The sequence below is a fragment of the Apiospora phragmitis genome, assembly GCF_038363925.1.
Source record: "Apiospora phragmitis strain CBS 135458 chromosome Unknown utg000003l:1.0-2676785.0:1.0-2680665.0, whole genome shotgun sequence".
Taxonomy (NCBI): Eukaryota; Fungi; Ascomycota; class Sordariomycetes; order Amphisphaeriales; family Apiosporaceae; genus Apiospora; species Apiospora phragmitis.
Window position 1 is genome coordinate 2,615,438 of NW_027117401.1, and position 25,247 is coordinate 2,640,684.

The 25,247-nt window shown below is 48.0% G+C and overlaps 8 protein-coding genes across 8 annotated transcripts; 1 reads left to right on the top strand and 7 right to left on the bottom strand.

The window, feature by feature from the left end:
- Positions 1-352: 352 nt before the first annotated feature.
- PG994_003149 (uncharacterized protein) lies at positions 353-1,679 on the bottom strand (the record flags this gene model as incomplete). Its single annotated transcript, XM_066854558.1, has 2 exons — positions 353-610; positions 660-1,679. The coding sequence occupies 2 exons, from the start codon at positions 1,677-1,679 to the stop codon at positions 353-355; spliced, it is 1,278 nt and encodes a 425-aa protein (XP_066720413.1).
- Positions 1,680-2,132: 453 nt separating this feature from the next.
- Positions 2,133-3,094, top strand: PG994_003150 (uncharacterized protein; the record flags this gene model as incomplete). Its single annotated transcript, XM_066854559.1, has 2 exons — positions 2,133-2,334; positions 2,379-3,094. 2 exons carry the CDS (start codon positions 2,133-2,135, stop codon positions 3,092-3,094), a joined length of 918 nt encoding a protein of 305 aa, XP_066720414.1.
- A 1,116-nt stretch (positions 3,095-4,210) lies between these two features.
- On the bottom strand, positions 4,211-4,607 carry PG994_003151 (uncharacterized protein; the record flags this gene model as incomplete). Its single annotated transcript, XM_066854560.1, has 2 exons — positions 4,211-4,330; positions 4,398-4,607. 2 exons carry the CDS (start codon positions 4,605-4,607, stop codon positions 4,211-4,213), a joined length of 330 nt encoding a protein of 109 aa, XP_066720415.1.
- Positions 4,608-5,789: 1,182 nt separating this feature from the next.
- On the bottom strand, positions 5,790-7,611 carry PG994_003152 (uncharacterized protein; the record flags this gene model as incomplete). Its single annotated transcript, XM_066854561.1, has 4 exons — positions 5,790-5,904; positions 5,963-6,188; positions 6,251-7,051; positions 7,383-7,611. The coding sequence occupies 4 exons, from the start codon at positions 7,609-7,611 to the stop codon at positions 5,790-5,792; spliced, it is 1,371 nt and encodes a 456-aa protein (XP_066720416.1).
- Positions 7,612-8,913: 1,302 nt separating this feature from the next.
- Positions 8,914-9,386, bottom strand: PG994_003153 (uncharacterized protein; the record flags this gene model as incomplete). Its single annotated transcript, XM_066854562.1, has 3 exons — positions 8,914-9,105; positions 9,154-9,195; positions 9,249-9,386. The coding sequence occupies 3 exons, from the start codon at positions 9,384-9,386 to the stop codon at positions 8,914-8,916; spliced, it is 372 nt and encodes a 123-aa protein (XP_066720417.1).
- A 2,766-nt stretch (positions 9,387-12,152) lies between these two features.
- On the bottom strand, positions 12,153-13,364 carry PG994_003154 (uncharacterized protein; the record flags this gene model as incomplete). Its single annotated transcript, XM_066854563.1, has 4 exons — positions 12,153-12,422; positions 12,493-12,666; positions 12,716-12,777; positions 12,887-13,364. The coding sequence occupies 4 exons, from the start codon at positions 13,362-13,364 to the stop codon at positions 12,153-12,155; spliced, it is 984 nt and encodes a 327-aa protein (XP_066720418.1).
- A 7,375-nt stretch (positions 13,365-20,739) lies between these two features.
- On the bottom strand, positions 20,740-21,235 carry PG994_003155 (uncharacterized protein; the record flags this gene model as incomplete). The annotated part of the gene is made up of 2 exons (XM_066854564.1): positions 20,740-20,786; positions 21,082-21,235. 2 exons carry the CDS (start codon positions 21,233-21,235, stop codon positions 20,740-20,742), a joined length of 201 nt encoding a protein of 66 aa, XP_066720419.1.
- Positions 21,236-23,922: 2,687 nt separating this feature from the next.
- On the bottom strand, positions 23,923-24,848 carry PG994_003156 (uncharacterized protein; the record flags this gene model as incomplete). Its single annotated transcript, XM_066854565.1, has 2 exons — positions 23,923-24,266; positions 24,422-24,848. The coding sequence occupies 2 exons, from the start codon at positions 24,846-24,848 to the stop codon at positions 23,923-23,925; spliced, it is 771 nt and encodes a 256-aa protein (XP_066720420.1).
- Positions 24,849-25,247: the final 399 nt, after the last annotated feature.

The window sequence follows — 25,247 nt, forward strand, 5'->3', positions numbered from 1 at the left end:
CGAGCTCGCGCGCGGTAATACGATTCCCTGATGAAGCCACCAACATCTTGTGCACAACAGAATGGAGTGGCACTTCTCTCGTAAGCCGTTCTTTGACATGCTCGACCGTCGCCAGCCACGTTCTCATGCTCTGCCCAGCTCTGCTTTGTGGCCCTCTCACGTCGTTAATTTGCCAACCTGGGACTTGTCCCAGATCAGGAAGAGGTATCAACTTCAAGAGGTACAACATCACGATTCCCAGCGCCCATACATCATCCGACGCCGTGCGTTTTTGTAGAATAATATATTCTGGGCCAACATACCATGGTGTCCCCCGTCGATTCTCTGCGGCCCAAACGTAGCATGTCCAAAGTCAATCAATTTTGCCCCTTCCTCGCCATACAAGATGTTGAAAGGCTTGAGGTCGTTGTGGCCCACACCCCTTTGTCTCTAGGTAATCTAAAGCCCCTGACATGTCGCAGAGAACTCGGTTGGCGTCTGTATCGTTTCCGGAGAAGAACCCGCTCGCGTTGCGCCACCTACTCCTTCTCCCAAGGTCAAGAGCGTCATAGTATTTGAGAACAAGGGAGTTGAGCCGAGCATCTCCACCGAGTAAACGTATGATAAACCCCTTTTCCCATGTCAGACGAAGTGGGGTGAAGAAGCTCCAGCATACTTACGGATCTCAAGTTGCGATGCATGGAAAACTCTCGATTCCAGAGTTTGGCTCGAATGACGGGATTAGGATGCGCTTTCAAGGCCTTGACGACGACGACTTGTTTGGGATGGGTAGACACCAGAGCCTGGAACACCTCAGCCACGCCACTGACCCCTGCTTTGCCTAAGCGGATGACGTGGTATTCTTCATCGCCCTGGCCATTGACGACACGCAGCTTTTGGCCTTTTTGGATGTCTCGAAAAACATCAATCTTCCTGGCGGGTTGGAACACTCCAGAGCCGGGTGTGGCTGGCGTATGTTTCTCGGAACGACTTCTCTTCGAACCCGCAACTCCAGGGATCTCTTTTGGCTCATATAGTTGGCAGGAATATCTCCGCGGGAATATTAGGAGTTGGAAGACTGTGCTCCCATCGCCTTGCTTAACGACCCAAGCCCCGGGTTCTGCTTTCTTGATCTCGTAAGGCGGAACATGCGTCTCATTTGACCCTGGTGTGGCATCATCTGTTTCTCGCGGTTTAGAAAGGTGCAGAAGCTTGGTGGATTTGTTTACCAGCGCGATACCATCACTCTGGCTGTCGTAGTAGAGCTCGAGGCTGACCGGTTCCTGTATGCAGTATGTAGCATCCTCCTGGCCTTGCATAACAGCGATGCATTGGACATGTCGTTGCATGTCATCCTGGAACCTGGACGCCCGTGGCAGGTGTTCCACCTGGTCCGTCTTCGAGTCCGATCTAAATCTTGCTGGGTCCCCGGGCTGAATCAACAGTCTACACGCGAGGTGACCGACGTCAAGATCCAAAATTCGAAATAGTTTCTGATCCGTTTCCGTATGGGAACAAGCTGCTGGTGGCGCCTGTCTCGTCGCATTTGTCTCGGTAATGCGCTGTTCGACGTGACCCTCAGAGAAAGGTTCAGTTGCTTCCCATTCTTCCATGCGTCGCTCTACATGGCCTTCGGAAAAGGGGTTTGTTGGGTCCAAGCCCTCATCTTGTTGACTTTGGTCCAGACGTAGCTCATTCATGGCGACCGGATTGACCAGATCTATGGCACGGCAAGATGGCCATCCTTCAGAAACGGGAGGTCCCTGACATTATATTAGCATGCAGTTGTGCAACCTTGGCTTCAGACCGCTTGGCATCCTCAGCGCCTACGACGCGCGCGCGAGAGTGTGGTGCGGGTAATGGTTCTATGCTATAACGTAGTCAGCGCGGTCGCCATGTATCGTGTGAGTGTTGGATGCCCCTGTGGGTATCATCCTCGAAACCTGTAAACCAATCGTTCTGGGACTCCATCCTTGTCAGACAGGGGCTTCTAGCGGCATGATTTAGGCGGGCGCCTTTTGCCGGCACGTTGAGTACCTCGCCCTGACCTGACCTCTTCAATTTGCCGACTACCACTAATGCTTTTCATGACTCTTCTGCATTCAGTGAGCCTAGGAAGTTCGCCCCTACAATTACTTCTACAACTGGTCACGATGGAAAACACCGACCGAAACCGAGTCGACTACACCTCACACCCTGAATGGTTGTGGCCCGCCCACAAGTTTGGGCTTGAGCCCGATGATCAATTCACTGCTCTTCACGAACAATTTAACACATGGAGAATGCCACTTCAAAACGCACATGCCTTCCATGCTGATCTCTCCGACCTCGCGCGCACACACACCACGAAAGACAGTTTATTCCACGACCTTGAGCGACGCAGACAACTACGGTCAAAGGAGATGCTCGTGGCCTGGGAAGAAATCGCGTTGGCTTTGGGGATGAGGAGAGCATTCTCGAGTCAGACGACCGCTGGGCGAAATTCACGCAGCTGTCTCGAACAAGAGCACTCGATGCCTTCATTGCCTTCCTATACACATTTCTTCCGGAACACAAAAAGAGATTGGTGGATGGCGACGTATCGAAGCGAACCGAAGCGGAGACTCGCTCAAGAAGAGCGGCAGCGGACACACCTCGAGAACGCGTCAACCTCACCAACAAGGACGGCGATGTTGGCGAAAGCAAGCGGCATGATCCCGGTCACCCGCGCAGATGGAATACCGAAGGGGGACAAGATGTCGACGACCTCGCCTCGATACCCTCGACCACGTCCTGCTTCAGCGGAATGGAGGTGGACGTTGACAAGGACCGGACACCCGTCTCACCCTTGCCGAAATATATCTCAACGGAGGGCACTGCCCCCCCCATTTCCTACAAGGACTCCCGAAGCGATATCATTCTAGGGCCAGAATTCCCAACTCGGTCTTCGAGACTCCGACAGTCAAGCAATAGAGTCAGCAAACGTACTACAACTCCCCGTCCGTCTACCAATCGCGAATCCAGAAACAGCCGCGTTAAGGCGGCCGCAACACCAAAAGCAAGGTATAATCTACGATCACGCCCCGTAGAATCGGAGCAGCATCTCGATCGACGAAAGCGCAGGAGGTGCGGATGAGATGCAACTTGAACTCGGGATTCTCAGCGACGTAGGATTGAGCAACCCCTCGGCGTTTCTGCGGCGTATCGGAGCGTTCTAAGATCAGCCTCGTCCGCGACGCGCCACTGGCGTTATTGCACTCGATATAGCCTTCGCCCCAACCATCTGATCCAGCATGGACACTACCATCGGTTCCCACGTTGCCGTGGGCGGAAGACATCATCGCAACCTCTTGGAAGTGCAAGAAAAGAGCAATAAGCAGGCGAAGTCGGCGATCCCACGAAATCGGATACGGCTACACTGAGAAGAGCTGAGGAACCGGACGAGATCTCGATCACGACAAAAGAAGCTCACTCACCACGCGTCGATCGCACTCTGGATCTTGCAGCACGACGACGATACAGCCAACAACGATGACAGTGGTGATAGACTACTGTCTTCGTAATGTTCCGAAGACAATGCCAGGCTGTCGGCGGCGACCATATCCCCTTCGTGCTACTCTTCGCCTGCGCCTGTCTCCGCACCGGCGCCTTCTCACCAGACGTCCAGTTCTTGGGTGACATCAGTATCTAGCAGCGAAAACTCAACGCCAAAATCCGACGCGGCACAAAGGCGGACGGTGTGGCAGCTAACTTCGGGGTACTAGGTCGGCTAGTCGGGCGAGTCGGTCCAGCCGATTACGGAACAAGACCGCCAACAGCAGTGCCCAGAGGACTAGACTAGTGTGGCATACGATGTACGAACTTTCATATTACAATCATGGCGCTTGCGCTCGACAGGCAGAAAAAGCACGGCGAGGCGGAGCAGATGTATCGGCAGACTGGAGGTAGAGAAGGTGCTGGGCCGAGAGCATCCCGAGACCTTGAAAGCGTCGCCGAAATCTTCAGTTGTCCATTGATACTCGCGTAAATGAATTGCCAACGACTGATACATGATGCATCACACAGATTGCGTCAACATCATCGCGTCCTGATAGCCAAACTAATTTTCAGAATTCCGATCCTGTCAACCAATCGCGCACCTCTGGACCACCACAATTCGGATCGAGGTTCCGGCCATGCCGCATTATCAAACTCCTATGTGCCCGGTGCTGGTATTTTAGAGAAGAGAGTCGCTCAGATCTTGGGTGAACGGCTAGCGCTCCTTGTGCTCGCGTTTGGAATTCTTCGACGATTTCGCGGAAGTGGATCGTCCAGATGCCTGCGGAATGCCGGATAGGATATGCTGATATTTCCAGCGTACACCTGGTACACTCTGTAGGCCAAGTTTGCTTCTGGGTTAGTTACTGTCCAACGTACAAAATGGCGGCTGCCAGACTCACATCGCCGGTGCGTTGTGCTTCGGCCATAAGACCCTCTGGATCGTCCAGCATTTGAAGGGCAAGACGGCGTTGTTCTTGAGATGTAAAAGACTCGCCGCCGATGTTTCTTTCTTCTTCTGGATCACCGTATGGATCCTTGCCTCGTGCTTGTTTATCCCGCATCTCGGCGGTGAAGTCGTCACCAGCATGGTTCTTGGGTGTGCTGTTCATGATGCTAGCTGATGATGATACCACGAGGAAGGTGAGAATGAATAAGGAAAGTAGAAAGGAGGGTAGCCGGAATCTCTGAAAGCTGGATGGGTATAAATAGATGTATCATGAGCGAGTCTTTGTGGTTTGCGTTTCAATGGGGTCTACCAGAATGTGTGTGCCCATAGCAAGAGAGTCCTGAAGTGTGCATGAAGTGACCCTTGCAGCCTTCAAGGTAAGACTTTCACTTCCGCGACTGGTAATTCGACAGGGGTATTAAAAGAGGCAGGCTATGAGGGAGACGAAGCGTAACTCAGCCAAAATAGGCCCAGTTGCTTCGCAAAAGCTCTGGGCGATGCTTGGTGCTACGATAGATTGACTACATACCAGATATTTGACATCATAAGCACGTAAAGGGCTATCAGTTGGTTCGTAACCAGCTATCGGGAGACTGCTACTTCCGGAAGATAGGCTGTGCGAGTAGCTCTAATATCGATAGACGGTACGTCCCGTGGTGCAGCGCCCTTCGACCGGAGTAATGTAGGCTCGTGGTGGTCGATTCAGGAATAGGGGTGGACTTCTACACAAAGTAGGGGCCATCCCTTTGCGAGAAATCTGACGACAGGGCGTACAGCCGTCAGGATATCGCCAAGATCAACCAGCGGGGTTCTGTCCTACACATCGAGACTTAGATCACAAATCACAAAACAGTAGCTTCCTCAAGCGGCACGCAAAGCCATCTTGGAAACTTTGACAGATGAATCGCTCGTCGGTATCGCCAAAGCTTCTGCCACATGCAAACCATGAACCACAGCAACATCTTGTCTTTTATTGCAGGGTCAAGGCCTATTGGGGCCCACCAAATCTGCCACGCAAAAATCCTCGATGATGCGTGTTGCTATGGTGAATGGACAGCATACGGGGCTTCTATCACTTCATGATATTGATGGCAGCACTGCATCGAGGATCGTAGCTAATGGAATTCTAGCATGGAAAAAAGAAAGTGACCAGCAGAGTAGTGATGAACAATCGGGATATAGTTTGTTATGCGTGCAAGATGGCTAGGCCGGACTGCTGAAGTGAACATAGGAGTCTCCCGAGCCACATGATCATGAAATTCGCCTTTACCCAGGTGTCCGTCTCATAATCATCCACCAGATTCAGGGGCAAATTGTTATTTGTAAGCCACCACGCAGAACGTGATTACGTCGAGGCTGAAGGGTTCGCAATGGATGTGTCGCCGGACCCTGCCGCATTCTCGTAGAAGTCGAGACATTCCGTAAGAACTGGTTTCAAATCAGCTAGGACTCCCAAATCGCTGGGTTAGTTGCAGATAATACATATTTTCAATGATTTGTTCTTCCCATACACCGTACTCATAGTCCACGAGGCCGTGCCTTTTAATCCCATCACAGAGACGTACAATCTCCTTGCCCATCTCCTTGAGCCCGTCTTCGCTCACGAGTGTTTGGTCCCTCTGTAGCGCCATCCCTGAGCCAACCATGTCTTTTTGCTTCTGTAGTAGAGCTAGCCAAGCATGGTTAAAATTTTGCCAAAGCTGGACACGGGCCTGGTGTAATTCGGGATTATCGGCAGTCAGACCTAGAGAGCATATTGATCGTCAGCAGGAGTGCTGTGTGACACGGACCGTCCTCGAAACGTACCCAGCTCGACAACTTTGGAGAGCAGCCAGTCGGAAACAGTCAATAGCGATTCGCTGGCCGAACCGAGGACGCCGTTCTGGATGTTAGTGAAGATTTCCTTGATGGTTGTCTGGTACTTCTCATAAGCTTCAGCCATGTCTATTGGCGCCGTGGCCGTGTCTGGCGCTTCGCTTGCTTGTGGCATACCGCTCGTTGATGCAACGCTATGCTGGTCATCAAGCTCTGTACTCTCGGTCATCGGGCTTGGCTGATCGATTGCCTGCGTGTTCGATGAAACAGCTGGAGCCGGGAGGGCAGGCGCCGTTCCTGCATCGGCTGGTTCCCCTTGGAACCGAGACGCGGCCACAACTGCCGGCCTGCGTGCCGTTGGTTGCCACAGCGGAGAAAGCTGATTTGTGTTGTAGGCGGTGTTCGGCACGCTCGTATGCGGGATGCCGTACTCCAGGGAGGGATTGAAGGGTGTTTGCCGATACTCGGACGGCCAAGAAATTGGGTTGGGTGGTAAGGCGAGCGAGAACGCCGCAGCCTGGTCCTGGCGGTAACCACTATAGGCAGCCGTCCCGACCACGCCCTGAGTCGTCAGGAACATGTCCATTCGCGCAGGCTGATGTTGACTTACGCTGGTAGCGTACGACCAGCGCTCCGCATTGGGATCTTGAGCCAGATCGCTCGAAGGGGCACTGACGGGCGGCCCAGTCGGCCTCCTTCGCGCGTCCCCATCCATGCCACAGGTGCGTTCCGCTAGGCAACAAACGAGGGCACTAGTGAGGTCGCAGAAGACGACACGGCGATAGGCCAAAGCTGCCAGACAACAGTTCGTTAGAACCTTCTAGTCGAGGAAAGGGCGAACCTGCGGAGAACGAGCAAGAAGACGGTGGCTGCTTGTGCAAGGCAGCAGGCGCGATAGGGTACGGGACCACCTGGCATGGAACATTCTCAGTTGGACAACTTAGACAAGCGGACGACGGGCACTGCAGCTCATATAGACGGGGCAGATGTCCAAGACCAGGCTCCTGGGACTGGCTTGCATCAACCGATATGTTCTCGTGTGGTTGCAGCGAGAGCCTCGTTAAAGCTGCAGCGTTCCGAGGACCACTGCTGGGAGCCGTCCATGCAAGAAGTAACTACATACGTGCAAACAAGGCCATCGTTTCGGGCAGAAGTACGACGCCACCGCCAGTTGCCTGCATCATCCAAGCGCCGCCGAGGCAGTCTGCTCCCATCTCATGGTGCTCACCGGCGGCCCAAGCGAGTACCGCGTTGTGACGTACCAACCCGCAGGGAAAAAGAGGCGCTAGCCTGGCGCGTTCTGCCCCCAACGTGATCTGTTGCTCCGGCTGACCTCGCACGGTGCATTGCATGGTGTACCGGAACAAGAACACAAGTCAAGGGCAAGGACGGATTGCTCGGCCGTTGTGTGGTAGGATCTTGCTCGTGGCGGCTCTCTCTTTGCTACGTACCTGCTGCGTACCCCTCGACCCCGGTTAGACACGCGAGCGCCGCGACGCGACGCGTTCGGCCAAGGATGGCTTAGTGTAACTACGGGCTATCTAGCGAATCGAGAAGGCTGTCGATCCTCCACACTAGACCCCTGTTAGATCGAATCTCCATCCTCCAAATGGTGCTAGACGAACATCTTACTATGCCTTTCCTTGCCCCTTAAGAAGCCTCCATATGCGTAGGAATTAGCTTTCTTCTAGAATATACACTATGTAAGAGTCTCCTTATTAATGTTTCCTTATCAGATCGGCTTCTTTCTTTATGAGATGTGAGCCTTTGCACATTAGCGAGCGCTCGTGACTAGGCCATTGATCTACCTATAGATCGCCTCTGCACGATTCTTCGGTATAGTAATATAGGCGGATGTAGAGCTCTTCTCATTTCTATAGGGAAGTGCGTGTTTAGAAAGCCCTTCGGCTATAAGCCGCACTTGAATAGTTGCCAAGGATCTATCGTGAGACAACTGCTCTCCGTACGCCACAGGGTCGGCAGCCTATGCAGCTGGGTCGAATTCTTGTTGCTGGGTATTGGAGTTTATGTTGATAGAGATAGGCAGGCTGGCGCTGAACGAACGTGGAAACCAGCGAAACGAGGTGGGCGAGACAGTACTACTAAATAGATGTAGTATCGCGGTCTAGCTGACTCACGATGTATCCTAAAGAGATGCGGATTTAGAATAGCCGTGGCAGGGTTGGTGTCCCGAGTGAAATCCTCGGTATCTACGTTGCCATGTATCCAATAGGACTGCATCGCTATTTCGATCACTTGGAAGGTTCGGGCCTCACCAACGGCCCAGAGCACAGCGCAATCTTCGTCCTGCTTTTTGCATGCATGGTTTATTGTGTATCATGTCCTCACTAGACTTTCCAACCACCACATTTTGCACCCGCACAAAAGTGCCTATGGACTACTACTGATCCAGGTGGTCGGCATGGCAGCTACTGCAGTACAGCAACTTGGCTCGCTCTCAACTGTAGGTACCTCTGGATATTTTCATCGCCATACTTACTGTGTTGGAGTAGTTCTTGTATTAATGACAGCTTCTCCTGCTCTAGTACCTTTTTGGTAACCCTTAAACTCTCCTTGTTAGTACGCAATCCAGCCTCTTTATCTAGTAAATCCTTTTTTTGTTGCTTAATTCGTTTACGACACTTAGCGGCAGCTTAACGGTTCTTCTCCTTGTTCCTTTCCTTAGCAAAATCGGCATGATAGCCAGGTGAAATCTCTGAACTAGCTGGGGTCTCTGGCTGCAGGCCATGATCGATAGTAGCCAGGTTTCCTAGATAAGCCTCTGTTGGGGGTTGGTTGGGTAGTTGTGCTAGCTGGCCATATTGGCTGGGCTGGGCGGCATAGTCCTAAACGATGCCTTGATGTCCCGAATAGCCGTAGCCGCCAGCAGTTACTTGTGCGAGTGCAGGTTGATTAGGGATGGCAAATGTGCCAGGCTGTCGGATTTGTGTTAGAAGATGGCATTACAAGCACAGGGTTCAAACCTTACTTCTAGTGTCCCAGGGACCCCAAGCCCGGCTTCGTACTCATAGTAGTAATTGTGCCCAATAAATAGAGGGTCGAAAACCTCATAGACGTGCGGTGGCCCGTCGCATAGGCTGCCGGGGATAACGTTATCTCCAGACATCGGAACTGCGGGGCGATTGGCAATGGCTGTCTAGGGTGCAGGCCCATGCTGCCAATGTGGGGAGGGGCCCCTATTTGAGCTTCTCGGGACCGCGATCGGGGTCCGACTGTGCACATCGCATCCTTTCCCATCGGTGGTACTCGCGTAAGGGCAAACACAACATGGCGCTGCACTATGCAGCCTCCATGCGCTTTGATCCAGTTCGGGTTGGGCAAAGCCATGTTTGCTTCCGATGGTTTGCTGCGTGGCGCCAGTAGGCGAAGGCGTATGCACAAACATTCCTGGCCGCTTTAATGAATGCGTTCATTGCATAGTTACGGCTTTATCTCGGACAAGGAGGCGTTGCACTACGCGCAGAGGGCTTGCATGTGTATGCACAGGCGCCATAACTCGGTGGCAACTCCATGATGTTGTTGGTGTTGCAGTCAATTGCTGCCAGCCTCGAGCAAGTCGGCTGGTGTGGTTGATCACGTATGGAAAATCGTCTATATGATCTGCTACGCGTTCGAGCACTGTAACCAGCTGAGCCTCAAGAACATCTAGACAGCGGGGCGTACGTCAGCGCCCTGGGCCATCAGTCACAGCTGCGTATCAGCTCGTTCCTTGCATTTCGACCAGGTTTTCGACGCGCTAACATATCCAATCTCCTGCCATATCATCTTCCCCGATGCTGTTCCCGGCTCTGTGTGCAGTTATCTATTACGCGGTCAGTTTAGCCGTTGTCGATATGACCTGGTTTACATGCAACATAGCCTATCCATGAGAAGCCAGTTTTCTGTTACTTCACCAACACACTGGTGGGTTCTTATGTATCGTCGACACTTTCTTAGACGCACAAAGCGCGGGTGGTCGCAACGGTATTCAATCTAACAGAGGTTAGGCAGGCTCACCAGTAGACAAGTGCCCGTATCGTACCTGTCTCATATCGCACATACTGCCGGGCGAAACTGAAGCTAAGCGAACGATAGGATGCTAATATGAATGGGAAAGTTGGCGGAGTTCTGCCTGGAGCGGCTCTTGTGCGCGAACATTGAGCACAATGCTCACGTCTTATATAGAACCTCTGCCCTCATGCATTTGGACAAGGTCATAGCTTGTCCCTCGCCGCGGCAGCCATCGCAGTGGAACTGGCCTCCCCATTGGACTGCAGTTTACTTCCATCAGAAGGGATGGGTCGGACGATCCCCAGCCCTGGACCTTGGATACGTGCCGTCCGACGGCTAGGTGAAGGTACCTCCACAAATCGAGATGGGAAATGGATCTGACATGACAGGCTACTATGTAGGACCGGCTTTGAAGCGTATCGCAGTTCGTGCCAGCGCTTTCATATAGTGATGGACGCTATCTACAAGGAAGCCGGATAAACAACGATGCGAGGTGCTACAGCCCTTCTCCTGGACGGACAGGCCCTAGCTTGTACCAGTGACAGCCCTATCTGCGTCCTGTTGGTATGACTTGCCTGCACAAGCAGCAGATCGAGTATGCATGTATCAAATTGCTGGGATCGGTGCTTGCTATGGGCTTCCGCAAGAGAAGCGCAAGGATTCGCCGCTGTGCAATCGAGCAGAGAAAATCCAAGGTCTCGTGTAGGCGTACAAGCAGGTACTCAGTAGTCCGAATGAGGAGGTTTGCCACTACCCGCAATATATCTCGCTAATTGAAGCGCAACACATGCCCGAACTTGCAACAAGGCACCAAAACATCCCAGTGCTTGGTCCTAGCAACCCCTCCGAAAGCTTCACTGTCCCAAGCGTGAGACCCATTTCCTTGGCTACAAATGAGCAGCACAGGCTCGACAGGTGGATGGTGTCAGATTTCTCATCCGAAAGTGATGAGTACAGGGCATTTTCTCCATCATGATGCTGTCCAGGCTCAGGTGGTGCAACGTGACGGCAGAGTTATGAATGGATGAGAAAAGACCAATAAGTCCCCAGAAGCTCTCTGGCCATATGCCTTCCGTGTTCGTTGTGAAAGCAAACATCCCATCCTATTTGGTCGTTGTGCTATGGTACACCCTCCTCACCATTCCTGGTGAGGCAATCCAGTCGTCGTGTAACGGACCTTGCTTGTCCCAGCTGCCCGCATCTGCGATGTATCGACCTCGATCATCCTGTCGGAGAAAGGGCCAGCAAATTCCATTCCTGATGGTCACTTCCCGTTCGCACCGGCTACGGCGAATGCATCTCTCGCCCAGGCAATTATACGATGTTGTCCAGACATCGAACTGCGGGGGCGATTGCAGGCCAATCATGCAAATGTGGGGAAGTCCCCTACATGGGCTCCTCGGGCCGCGATCGGGCTGTCGACCTCGGAAATCGCACCCTTGTCGATCGGTGGGATTCGCTTAGGAGCAAACACAACATGGCCCTGTACAACTGCGTCATATGCAGCCTCCATGTGGCTTGATCCAGATCGGGCTGGGCAAAGCCATGTTTGCACCGATTGTTTGCTACGATGGCACCAGCAGGCTGCCTGGGGCGTATGTCCGTCCTCTCACGCCTGATTGCTTCAACGAAGGCGCCAAGTGCGCAGGCATGGCGTTGTCTCGGACAAAGAAGTGCACTAGGCCCACAGATGCTTGCGTGTACGCACAGGCAGAACAAGCGCAGCGAAGCTGTATGAGACTTGGGGTGTGGATTGTATTACAGATTATCATTAGTCGCGAGAAGACCAAGGAACAGACAGAATACAAACAAAGGAGAAAAATAAACATCGTACTAGCACAGGAACAGCCTCCCAGGAACAGTCTCCCAGGAACATGTCGCCTTACAAAACATGATGTAGACTGGTGTGGCCTTCCGTTAGCTGTGGTAATGCTAGCTGCGGCAGTGCTAGCTGCGGCGCCGAGTGGTCGTGTATGGCCGCCACGGCCCGATGGCCACTTCCCCGACCCTTGATTCCCTTGTTGAGATGCTTGTAGACGTCGGCAAACTCGATGCAGAGCTTGCGTTCTTCATCAGTCAGGGCGTTGATGTCGTTTGCCAACTTCTCCGTCAACTCCATAATGTACTGGGCGTGAAACTTGTTTTGGTGAGCCTAGAGTGGACCAGAGAGTGTTGGCATTAGCAGGATTATGTGTCTTGTGGACGGGGAGAGGAGAGCATACTTTAAGGCCTCCGCTGTGCTTAAACGTTGTGCTGCAATTGCCGATTCTGCAGGTGAAACGCTTGGTGCGATCGTGGACCTTCTTGTGCGATTGAAGCCCTCCGCCCTGGGCAAATCCCTTGTCACAAACTACGCAGACGTGTGGTCTTTCGCCAGTGTGTTGACGTCCATGGGTCTGTAGATTCAGTTTAGTCGTGAACCCAAAGGGCGTGCAGAACGCGTACCTTCAGGTTACCCTTTTGGGTGAAAGACTTGCCACACCCGGGGTGCTCGCAGGACTGGTTTCCTTCCGGTTAGAGAAGAATTCACTCAACAACTGAGTCGGGAAGACACACATAAGGCTTTTTGCCGGTATGGGGTAAACATGTGGCGTTCAAGGTTTAAGACATTCTGACCGCAGGCAGGGCACCACTTCTTCTTTGGTTTCGCAATCCCTGAGCTCGTCGATTTTGATAGATGAAGTGATGGTGACTTATCGTTCGCCGGGCCACTGCTAGTCTTTCCCTGAATAGCAATCATCATTTTGTCGACAGAAGTTGATGTGGCCGTCGAGGTTAGCCGCGCATTTGCTTCCAAATGTGCTGTGTTTGGTGGTTTATCCAGGGGACTGGCTTGAACACTCTCCCTAGGGTGATTGGTTTCGGACATAGGAAGGTAAGAACTGGAAGGCTGCGGCGGGTAGGCCTGTAATCCAGAGGTGTCGAGAAATTGGTAGTATAGGGGTTCAAGTAATTGATATGGAGGCGACACATTGGCCCACGACATGCCAATGGGAGTGAAAACGGTGAATTGGTTTGCATCTGAGGCCTGGTATGCAGGCATTATCCCATACTCGGCCTTAATCGGGTGCCATTGCTCGTTCTGCATCGTCATCTTGGGCGGGTTTCGCTTTCGAAAGACATACGCTTTGGTAAGTAGAGGTTGGATTATCGACAAGACAACGCACAACCGTGGTGAAGAGCTTCCGGTCTGGGGCGGTTCTTGTGCGTGAACTATGAGCGCGATAGTCACATCTTATAACAGACTTCCACTTCATGCACTTTAACAAGGTCGTCGGCTCAATCTTTACCGCGCCAGCCCTCGTGGTGGAAATTAAACTGCGGCTCACTCCTATAACAAGGTATAGGTTGGATACTCCTTGGCCCTGAAGTTGGAACACCCCGCCCGGTGGCTAGCTGAAGGTACCTGCAGACACCGAGATTGGATCATGGGGCTGGCATGACGGGCTACAAGGTATGACCAAGTTTCAAGCATGTCAGCCATAGTCGTGCAAAACCGTTGCGTGTACAGCGAGGAGCGCATGAGTTTGACACCTGCCGTGATGCAAGCAGAAGTTGCAGTTCATAGAACGATGGGATGAAGATGAATAGAACGTTACGTCCCTTTGTTTGTTATCTTACACTTTGGGATAGAATATGACATGCTATATTACACTAGTATATCTACAAAGAATGGCCATTGACCTCGCTAACTGTCACTTCCCCGTGCACCTTCAAAATGAGAGAAACAGTACTACTTCCAAGTTAGATAGATTCAAATATCCCAACCCGATTTGTTGTCCTTACCTCTGATGCACACCAAACCTTTCGGCTGAGGCTTGGCCTGATTTCAAGCGTTGGAGAAAGGGCGTGGCAACAAATGATTGTTATCGGGTACGGCCGGCTGAAATAACCTAGATCGCTGAAAAAGTGAAGAAAGTCACAGGGTGAAGGGGGAAAGGATTGGCAAAAGTGCTTGGATTTTTAGAAGATTGTCAAGCCTGTGGGATCTTGGTAGCTAAATACTGAATAAGTAGACCTAGTAGATTACATGTTGGGAAAAGAGGGCGGGCCGTAATTGCCTTGTGAAAAGCCGCCCTGACCGAGTCACCTTGGACATAGCCTCTCTAGAATTATTCCAGGACCGGGTCCACGTCACTATCCTCCAATCTGTTCCACGTACCACAGCTCTGTAGGAACGTAGAGACTTCAGGGACTAATGAACTGAAAGCGCGAAGATGCTTTGCGATTACCTATTGCGTATTTGGAATCTCCTCGCCGTGGAGTAGAGAATGGAAACAGTTGAGGCAGTTAACGCCCGAGTATATCTCTCCATATCTATTATTAGTGCCTTAAAGATAGAAAAACCAATACATTACGAGTAGGGAGATAGCAAGCCGACTAATATTAAACGGACCGTAACGGATATCGAAATGGGGCTGGACGAGTTGCTGCCCCTCGGGCGACCTTACGTAGCTAATAAGCTCGACGGATAGATTAAAACAAGATCGCTAGTAGAGAAAGAACCCGATATTTATAATGTGATTTTTAAGTAACGGAACTTAGAGCGTAGTCTCTATCTTATAGATACGAAACTTAGCGTATTTAGTGCGGGATAAATTTATTAAAAAGGCGGCTAGGAGGTCCTAAACTAGGTAAGTTAAAGAATAAAAAGTCGTTAAAGGGTTTTTACGATTAGTGGTAAATTAATAAATAGTTTTATAATTAGTTTAATCCTTTATTCGAGGACTGCTTCTATTAAACGCTCATCCTCGAAAGCTTTATAGCTAGATAATAATTAAAACGTTTTGGCCGTTCTAAAATCTTATAAACGAAAAAATTCAAAAGTACCGATAAACGAGCCTAAAATAATAAAACCTCTAGCAGGCGTGTAATCACGTTAAAGATATCTATAATACTGTTATGTATCCTCCTGGCCTCTAGCTAGCTCCAAAAAACGACGGACTAAGGCGAATAGGTAAAGCTTAGATCGGTTTCCGTCTTCGTCGTAGATCTTTAATTCCCCGTTAAAAAGGGTTTAGTAATACTTAGTAATAAGTTTAACCGTTAGGCGATATATAATACGTAATTCGTTTTTTAAAAATAAATAGGCCTGGATTACGAGCTAAGTAAATAGTTTTTATATTCTTTTTAACGAGTCCTATAAAGAGTTAGCTCGTAAATTAACAAGAAAGCTGTGGCGGTGTATTAACCTTGATATCATTAATTAAGATGCCGCCTTTAATCTGGACCTAAACGGACCGATATTTAGTAAGGTTTCGATAGACCGGCCCCATCTGATTGCTATAAACCTCGGTGCCGCCGATCGCATTCTATCGGAATTTAAGTAATGCTTGTCTCTGGGCCTCCCCTTTTCCTCGGACGCTTTCGGCGTTCTTGGACGGTATTGCCACCAGTGCATAATCAGAGTTCTATATTATATGAACTGATACTCGCTTGATTACCTCTGCTACTTCTAATTTTATTGCCAATAGGTAGAACTTGGGGTCGGACGTGGGACTACCCATGACGTGTATTCTATTGGCTGAGCCATTGGCCTCCATTAGTGTCGTCAAATACTTTATAAGGTAGAAGCAGTGTACCCAGGCTGGGTCGACTGCCTCCAGCGATAAGCGTTCCTGCATGGGCTAGCTTGATAGCAGCTCCATAGCTCGAGTGAAATCAGGGCGAAAGTAAGCGAGAGGGCCACACAAGCCGGGCGAGAGCAAGGGGCCGTCATATACTGTTTCGCTTGATCCATATTCATGGGAAGTGAGGGGTCATTTGGCTTTCATCAAGGGGTACGTAGACAGCCAGCCACTGATGCAGAGCTGACTCGATGCCGTGGTTGTGACCTCCTTTGACTCAGAGCAGGGTTTGCTGCTTCATAGGAAAGGTGGGTTGGTGGCCCCCTCAGTAGCTTTTGCTCGGGGTGCTGGCAAGAGTACAGGGGTTCCCGTTACTCCCAACCGCCACCGCACATCGGTTATTTCCCTAACCACCGCTCGACGATCTCCCTCTGTGCCGGGGTTATCTCCTGCACCTTTTGATTCTCTACGTCAGTTAGATTCTGTGTCACGAGCCAGGCTGATACCACCTTCTCCCAGTTTTCTCTCAGGGACGGATCGCTAAAGAAGCGTGTCTCGATTATCTCAATAAGATCGGCAATGAATTTAATTTTATGTTGATGATTATTGCAAGCTGAGCAGCTTGAAACTAATCATAAGGCCGCTGCAGGGCGAAGGAGTGAAGGAAAAAGGCAAATAAAAGCCAGGCAACAATAGGTACATTCCAAGCATTTACTACCAATTTGTAATCTGCACCCAATATGAAATGTATGTAGGCACGATCGCCTCCCAAACTCCCAGACTGTCTAATGCTCCGAGCTGGTCGCATAAGTCTACAATCTCGTTCAGATCATTGAAAAGCGAGATGTCGTAGCAACTTTCCTTGCTTAGAGGGCCTGGATAACATGCTTGAAAGGGTCCACGTCACCCTCGTACTAATAGTCCCATCCGTGCGTCTTTAATAGGGACCTTGCTTTTGCCGCGTATGCTGCCCCCCCTTGTCGCCGCCTTTCGAATAAGAGGATATACTTGCCCATGAGTTTCTTCGGCAGGTCCCAGCCCTCGATCTGCCTCAAGGTATCCTCCTCCTAAAAAGGGAAAATGTACCCATCTACTACAGTTGCCTACTTTACTTCCGGAGATATATAACTATCCTAAGCGCTAGTATTTAGAACGTTAAGTAACTCGATCGCTTTATTACTTATAGAATAGATATAGGTTTAATATAAAGCGTTAATAGGTTTATACTAGAAATATTCTAGTTAGTTATATATGCTATTTTTAAAGGATTATACTTATTTACCGGTTACGGTAGCCGCTTTAAAGCCCTATAAAGTAATTAAGTCTTACCTACTCTTTTTCGTACTAAATAGGCCAATCCGCCAACTATACTTATTAAACGGGATAAGGGTAGGGGGCGCTATTTATATATAAATGAGTCGAGGTTAACGAAATTAACGGGAGGCCGCTCAAAAAAGGGTATAAATAATAAAACGTTTTAAGCTATTAATAGTAGTTTAATGTAATTACAGGAAATACGTATTAATAAGAACGTATATTGAACTTCTAACGCTAGGCTGACGGCGCCGGCGAAGTGAAATAGAGCTGTGCCTAAGCGTACTTTTATCCGGGACTATAATGCCGTCCAGAGATAGTGGGTAAACACTATACCCGTTTACTATCTCGAATCGAGAAAGAAGGATAGTAGTAATAAGAAAAGCTTTAGTATAAAACACGAATAGTATAGATAGCGCAGAGAATGGCTAATATTAATTATAATTAGTTGGAATTCATTAGGAATTTAGTCGATGTAGCGTTTAGGAATAGACTAGTCGCTGAAAGGCATTTATAAAACGAATAATAATTATAACTATTAGCCTAGTATTAGAAAAGGAAATGTGCATATATATCGAGCACGATGTAATAGGATCCCCAAGTCTATAGCCGTACCGTCTATGCTATATTATTATGCGCCTATATAAAGAATAAAACGGTAGGACCTAAATAAACGAAAGGAATAAAGGCGATTATATATCGTTTTATATAATATACCTACTATGCGGCGTATACCGCCGCATATAAGTAGATCGTTAAGAATAAGGTAAACGTAAAGTATAAACTATATATATCTATTTTTAGAAAGGTATAGGTAATATTAAGGTTAATAATCTAAATACGAGAGCGAGGCAGGAATAAGGTAGTGGTGAGGTAAAAGTGAGGAAATAAAGGAATATATTATTTTATAAGCCGTACAGGAAGGCCCGGAGGCTTATATCGGTTGGGACAGGTCTTTAAGACTAGCATCTTTCCGGTTCTAATCTCTACACGATCCTAGACGGAATTATATAGCTATTATCGAGCTTAAATAAATTAATATAGAGAGAATCCTATTTATTACTACCGGCATAGCATGACCGGTAAGCGGTAATATAATAAACTTCAGTGGATACCGGTGTATATATTACGGATACTTACCGGTATCCTCCCCTGTAACGGTAGTAATAGATATAACCTAAGTTAAGCTAAGGGCGGTTATATTAACGTGGTTGAAACTAACTTTTAATATAGGCTACGTTAGTATAGCGAAGCTGATCGTTATATATAAAAGTGAATTTTAAGTGAATATTAGTTTATAGTATTTTATAATCCGTTCTTTGCTTCGAGGTATTTAAGGAACAGAATCGATTATTCTATACTTAAAAACATTTTATAGCTATATTATATATCTTGATCACTAATAAATAAGTACGTACTGTCAAGTTCGAGACGCCGGAAGCTTTTGTATATTTTGTTTATTCGACACGATATTATTAAGTAGCCGTGAAGATTTATATTAACCCTTTAAAGATATTACAACTATTGGATAAAGAGATTAAGCTGTGTAAATTATAGGGTTATTCGTGCTGTAATAAAGCTCCGAAAGCCGCAGAAGTTATCCGCAAATTTTATAATACTTAGTATAAGCCTGGCAAATAGCTTAATAGCGGGTAAGTCTTTATAGCTACGTAATAGAAGTAAAGCTAACAGCCTCGGCAGTTATATTCGTGAAAACCATACCGTAAAGCCTAACGTGTTATATTAAGAAAGCAAGTCTCTTTACCTACGGAATACGGCGAGTTAGTAAATATAAATATAGTAGCGAGCGAGCAAGGGGCTACCGACAGTACTTTAATCGCAAGACAGCGTGCGGACCACGGGGTAGCTCAACAGAGAGTCAGTCCCGTCATAACGGGGTCGTAGATAACCTCCGGGATGAGAGTCCCGCGTCCTTTACGGTCCAAAAGTTCAAAACCGGCCGGTCCTAGTTTAGCCAGTGTAAAAACTACGCAGGCCCTGAGCTGGCTATCCTAAGCCGGTTGGCAGGAGGTGCTAGAAGCGTAGAGGAGGCAATTATTACAATCGCTAAAATAAGGAATAAGCAGCGAGACTGGGCTAAGATTAAGGATTAGATTTGGGAATATCTGCTTCGATACCTCCGGATCCTGCAGTACCACGAATAGGGGAATGATAACCTACTGTTAGCTATCGAGTACCGCCCGGAAAAGTCAGCTTATCAGATTAATAGCTTGGTAGAGGCCGTAGCTAAGCGGATTAGTCCTTAAGAACTTCTTATAAATTATATATATAGTAGTGAGTTACCCTTTCCAAACTAATACCGATCTAATTCAAGTAGTGGTCAACTTTCGATAGAGCGTAGCTAGCTATTTTAAAAACGACGGCTACGAGATCACGAAAACGGTTTACGAGGGCATACTTAGCGATAATATCCACGTCTTAAAGAACTTATACCTCTTTAATCCCGCTACGAGCCTCTACTACCTGCTGGGAAGAGAGTAAATCGCGACCCTTTTAAAAGAATATAGAATCTTATTCCTTACTAGTTATAAAGAATTATGTCGCGAATTAAGTTTAGAGAGTCTCTTATTACGATCCGAACGCTGGTATTAATCTATTTAATTTAATATTATTAAGGTAAATTAACAGGCTTAACGTTTCCCCACCTTTAGTCTAAAAAAATAAAGAGAGATATTAGCTCGTTATTAAGTAAGAAGATATATATATAAATATAGCCTCTAGCTTTAAAAAACGTAAAAAGAACGGGAACACGGCTAGTATAACGACGCGAGCGCTTATTTCCGCATTTTTACCCGCGCTCGATAGGCCCTTTTTACCTCCACTTATCCCGTAGAGAGAAAATATAAAGCGTATTCCTAGAGACGTACTATTCCCTGCTTACACCTCACTATTAATTTAATAGAACGCTAAACGAGTGGACTTAAGGGATATTCAGTCAGATATGGATTACCGTGGTAATGATCAAGATATTATACTATCAAGGTTATATAATACGGGTATTACCGGGGAAGAAATTATACAAGTCACGAATGATCACTCGATAAGATAAGATAACACCACGAGTTTCCTCGACGTATTAATAACTTAAGACCTTGACGACGAGCTTTTTATTAATATATAGGACTTCTTAAATAGCTAGGATAGTTTCTTTATATATAAAATCGTAATAAATAAAATCCTTCCCTCCATTATATACAAAGCATACCCTGGCTATATGATATATAACTAAGATTTCCAATCTATATAATAAAGAGGCTCGCTACGTTTATTAAAAGCAACCTTTACAACGAGATTAAACGACTTGATTATAAATAAAATTAAGTATAGCTATTTTTTTATCTAAAGTGAGTCCTCCCGACGCAAATAAGAGAGTATTAGGACGTATAACTTAGAGGTTAAGGTGCGCAGCCTTAACGGTGGATCTCTGCTTTAGTTAATTAGAGAATTAGTTTAGGGACAGAGCCTTACTACTTCATGAATGACCTCCTTAAAAGCTTGGTTAAAGATAGAATTGAATAGCTGCGGCCACTTAATTGTAGATACTCTAACGTCCTTGGGCTTTACGCCTTAACTCTGTTTTATAAGAAGAGGTTGTGCTATTTCGTTGTTAATTTCTACAGAGCTAAGTATAGATACATGGTCGCTAAGCTCGGGGGATATAGAAATTGTCTGAATTACTGCTTCTATGGTGGAAGATTCTCTCGAGTGGCAGAAGAATAAGGGGATTTATCGAAAAGTAATCTTTTGTCGGCTATGGGGTTTATAAATACATGAATAGAACATGTGAGCCTAAGGCTGTGTTGAGTCATGGAGGTGTTCGGGCAACGGCGAGTTGGCCGTGCGGAGAAACGTCGGCCCATTCGTGGTACCCCACTCCGCGTAGGATGGTTCATAGACTCCATCTTGTACCATCGTCACTCATGACCTGGTCTATAGGGATTGTATCATCATGATTCCTCTGCTTTTCCTCCTTTTTCTGCTTCTCCTTCTTCTGCTTCTCCTTCTTCTGCTCCTCTTTCTTCTGCTCCTCCTTCAGACCGTCGCTTTCTTTATTGTTTGACATGGTGATCTTAATTCGACGGCAGACGTATAGATGAGCGGTGATAATGATACAGACTAGTAACCTGGGTTAGTAATGCTTGATAGTGGAGGAAATTGTGTGGGTGTAAGTATACACTCACTGGTGACTTATCTGTGACGGTGGATAGCGATACTGAAGAGACGTTGACTATGTATTGATAGCAGCTACGTGGCCTTCTGGTAGCGATGCTGATCTGGAAAGTATTCGCTAGAATTGAGGAAGTGAATGAAAAAGATGACTCGGGGCAGCCTGTGAGCAGAAATAGAAGGAAACTTATACCGTTCGAGTCCTATCTAGTTTGATTCGAGACGACGCCGTCCTTACCCTCCATCGATTCGGGAAGGATTCACCCCCGAGCTGCAGCCCCTATTGGTTTGCCTAAAAACGGTATATATCCATACATGGCCATCATCCGACCTAGTAAGACCAATACTAAGAATATCAATCACATTGGTCTCTTATGGTCAGGGGGTGCTGAGCGAGCCGCTGCATGCTGTGCCGGGTGGGAAGAGATTCACTGACCTGCAACCTCCTGCAATGGCTTGCATGACGAAGTCTCTCCCACATTGTTTGTGGTAGACAGAAAGAGTGTGGACTGACTCTAGTTCTTCAATATGGTATAGACCCTGAAGATAAAAACCTCTCAGGCCACTGGCTAGGGGAGCTCCAGATGAAATACTGTGCCAGTCCCCGAGTATTGAGTTATACTTGTATCCTGAGAGTCACGTCGATATGTCGAGTAATTTAGTCGTTGGCCTACTTGTTGTGGTCACCTTGGTAATATATTCATGATGGCACATCATGCTGGATGCCGCCGCCGAGGTTAGCTTGGTATGTGCAAATCTCAATTGCTTGCATGGGGGCGTTGCGAATGGTCATGTCTGGCACATTTTATGTCTTGATAGATGTTTCTTTTGCCGATAGGCCAAAGAGTAGGTATATTGATATGTCTCATGTACTTCCATGATCCGGGCAACGAGCAAGCCATTGGCCAATACTCGTACAAACAACTGTATACTTCCTGCTGCATGTTGTCCCTGGTTGTGAGAGCTTCGACCCTGGCTGCAACCCTGCAGTGGCTTGCATGGAGATATAAGCGTGTTGGAAGTTTTCATCTCAGGCAGATCCTACAACCTGGGACATGTTGATTCCTTCCTGGGCATGTCCAAGTACTTCACAAGAAACGCATACGGACAGGGTAGTTGGCAAGGTATTGGCCGACCTACAAACCAGCAACTGCATGCATCCTACCCGGTATGGCATAAGCCGTGTGTTAGACAGCCTCCAGATCCATATCCTGCAAAAGAAACGGTATTATTGGTCAACGGAATAAGCCAGTATCTGTTTTTTTTAGTAGCATATCTAGCCAGCGGCCACTTTACTCACTTACGAGGTTGGTCCATTTTTTGCTTACCTCTCTAGTGCCAATTGTTTGCCTGCACTGTATTCCGTGTCACCCTCATTTGCTTACCCCAAGGCAAGTCTAACTGTTCTCATTCCCCGGTCTCATACCCATGACGAATGCATTCTCTGTAGACTTCCATTGTACTTAGACATGTCTGTCATATTCAACTCCAATTCAAATAATATATGGATTTTGAAACTAACGTCGCCGACATTGTATTGACGGTTGTCAAAAAAGTCATGGTGAATAGACCCATACCTGCAACCAGAGATCATTGGCACCCGACATTGAGCCTACCGGCTATTTTCGGGTTCCAGCAGATACCCAAACCCCGCCTCGTCAAACGATTCCCACGCCCATCACATCCTCACCTCTTAGTTTCTACATGCGAGCGACATGACAGACCACAGCCTTTAATCAACAAGCTCACGTCATCGGTCGACAACGAGTATGAGCATCTGGATACAAAACATGGCCTACATGGGAAGAGGTATTCCCGGCCTCAATCAGGAATTACGGGAAAGTGACCTATTGGAAAGTCGCGACATGTGCGTTACGAGCTTAAATCAAGTCTCACTGTTCTCCAACTGATTTAATTAGTTACAACACACTTCCTGACGACTCGCAACAGCCAGCAATTTCTGATCTACACCTTCAAGATCTTGCCGCACTCTTCGTTCGTCACCGCGCCCATACAATATTTGGAATCCATCTGGCGCACTCCCATTTCGTTATCCCTGAAAATACGGCCTTGCTTGGGTGAACTACGATACACCACGATGTCGATGGGCCAAGCCCAGTATAATCAAGACGACGAACCTGAACAACGTACACGGGCACGTATTCGTTCTTACAGATCACGGCTTCCATCCATATGAGTATCAGATGGGCCCTGTGCCTGATCTATCACAGGTCGGCAGCGCATTTCTTCAAGATCTCGCTACATACCTGGATACAAACAATCTCTCGACGCTTGTTGCACTCCAGGTCATTGGGGCAAAACAATGCACATATGCTGGAGCTCGTCCTCCCAGAGGAACTATAATGCTGATATATCGACTTTAAATGCATGCGTCCCCACCAGGCAGACTGGCTGGACGTTCGAGTCTGTTCATGGCGAGTCACGTGTGTGCAAGTCGAATGAGTCGCATGGTCGGCATGCAAATGGGCATGACATTTACAACGAGGGTGCACCATTTCCAAAGCTAGAAACATTCTCTGATCTTCAGAGTGCACTTGTAAAGCAGGGCATTCTTTAAGCTAACTACATCAATTTACTTCGACTGCCCAATTCTTGGCCCATTGACTCTGATACCCAAAGCGTGAGAAACGATCTCTTTTTTTCATCATGGGCGTTGTATTTGTTTTTGGGATTTGTGAGCCACACTTCCCAAACATCCTCATCGGACAACAGTGCTTTCCGTGCCTCTGTTTTGTCGACAATGAATACATCTCCGTGGTATGACGTTGGTTTGATATTGGCCGATTCTGCTGCTTTCTTCACTTGCCCGCCCGCCAGAGGTGGTGGTGCATCTTCAGTCGGCCCCGTATCGAGTGCCATTGCTGATGACTGGTGGCTTTCGACTTCATCGTATTTTCGTTTGCGCACTTGTAGTCGTCGTATAGAATGCGCTAGTATAGTTAGCATCGCTCTATTCTAGAGTGCCGTATTTTATACCTTGAAGAAACTCATCATAAGATCCGTTATCGGCGTCCTTGAACTCAGCGTCCACAGCTTCTGTCATCGGGACGATACAACAGACAACCAATGTTACAATAACCAAGGAATCTCGAACCATACTTTAGCAAGACTTCAAATTCTGTGGCGTCCATCTTGATGATATCTTGGGTCGAATACGATAGCCCCAGGAATTTCAATGTATCACAATCAAATGCGCGTAGCTGCTTTTGCCGACTTCCTTCCCCGCTGTCTCGTCGAAAGACGAAGCGAATGAAGTGCTTAACCTTCGTAGCCTGCTGCTTTGGAAGAGCCTTCGTGCTGGGATGCTCCCGTAGGAGGGTTGCAGTAGCTTGTAATGTTCTCTGGACAGCGACTTGAGTCTTCAAAGATAGTAACTCCTTGAATATCTCCTCAAGCTCAACTTCTGGAATATTGGCTTTCCATAAGTCCTGCCCCACCTTATTCAGATTGCGCTGGATTGTCTTCAAAGACAAAGAGTTCACAGACATGGTGCTAATGCAAAGAATAATCCCCGAGGTTGAAAATTGAGCGTACTGAAAGGGGAGGCAAGAAATGGGGTGATCCGCGAAGTGGGTGGAATGGAGAGACACCGACGAAGGGGCGACGAGTTAGATGCACCATTTAAGGTCGACCAGAAATTGACAGACCAACAAAGGTCCTAATATTTCATAGCAGGGGTGGGCTTAGGCAGAATGTGAATCCTCATGCTCCGTTGTCCAATGCTGTCCAATAGGCACTCTGCCAGGTGTGATAAAATTTGCTACCATGCAGCACTTATCTCTACAATGAACGGGGCCAATTGAACGTGCAGATATATCAATGCTGTGTAACCGTTTGCAATGATGTAGCTAGCTATTACTACACGATCTCATTGGCTGGATATCGTG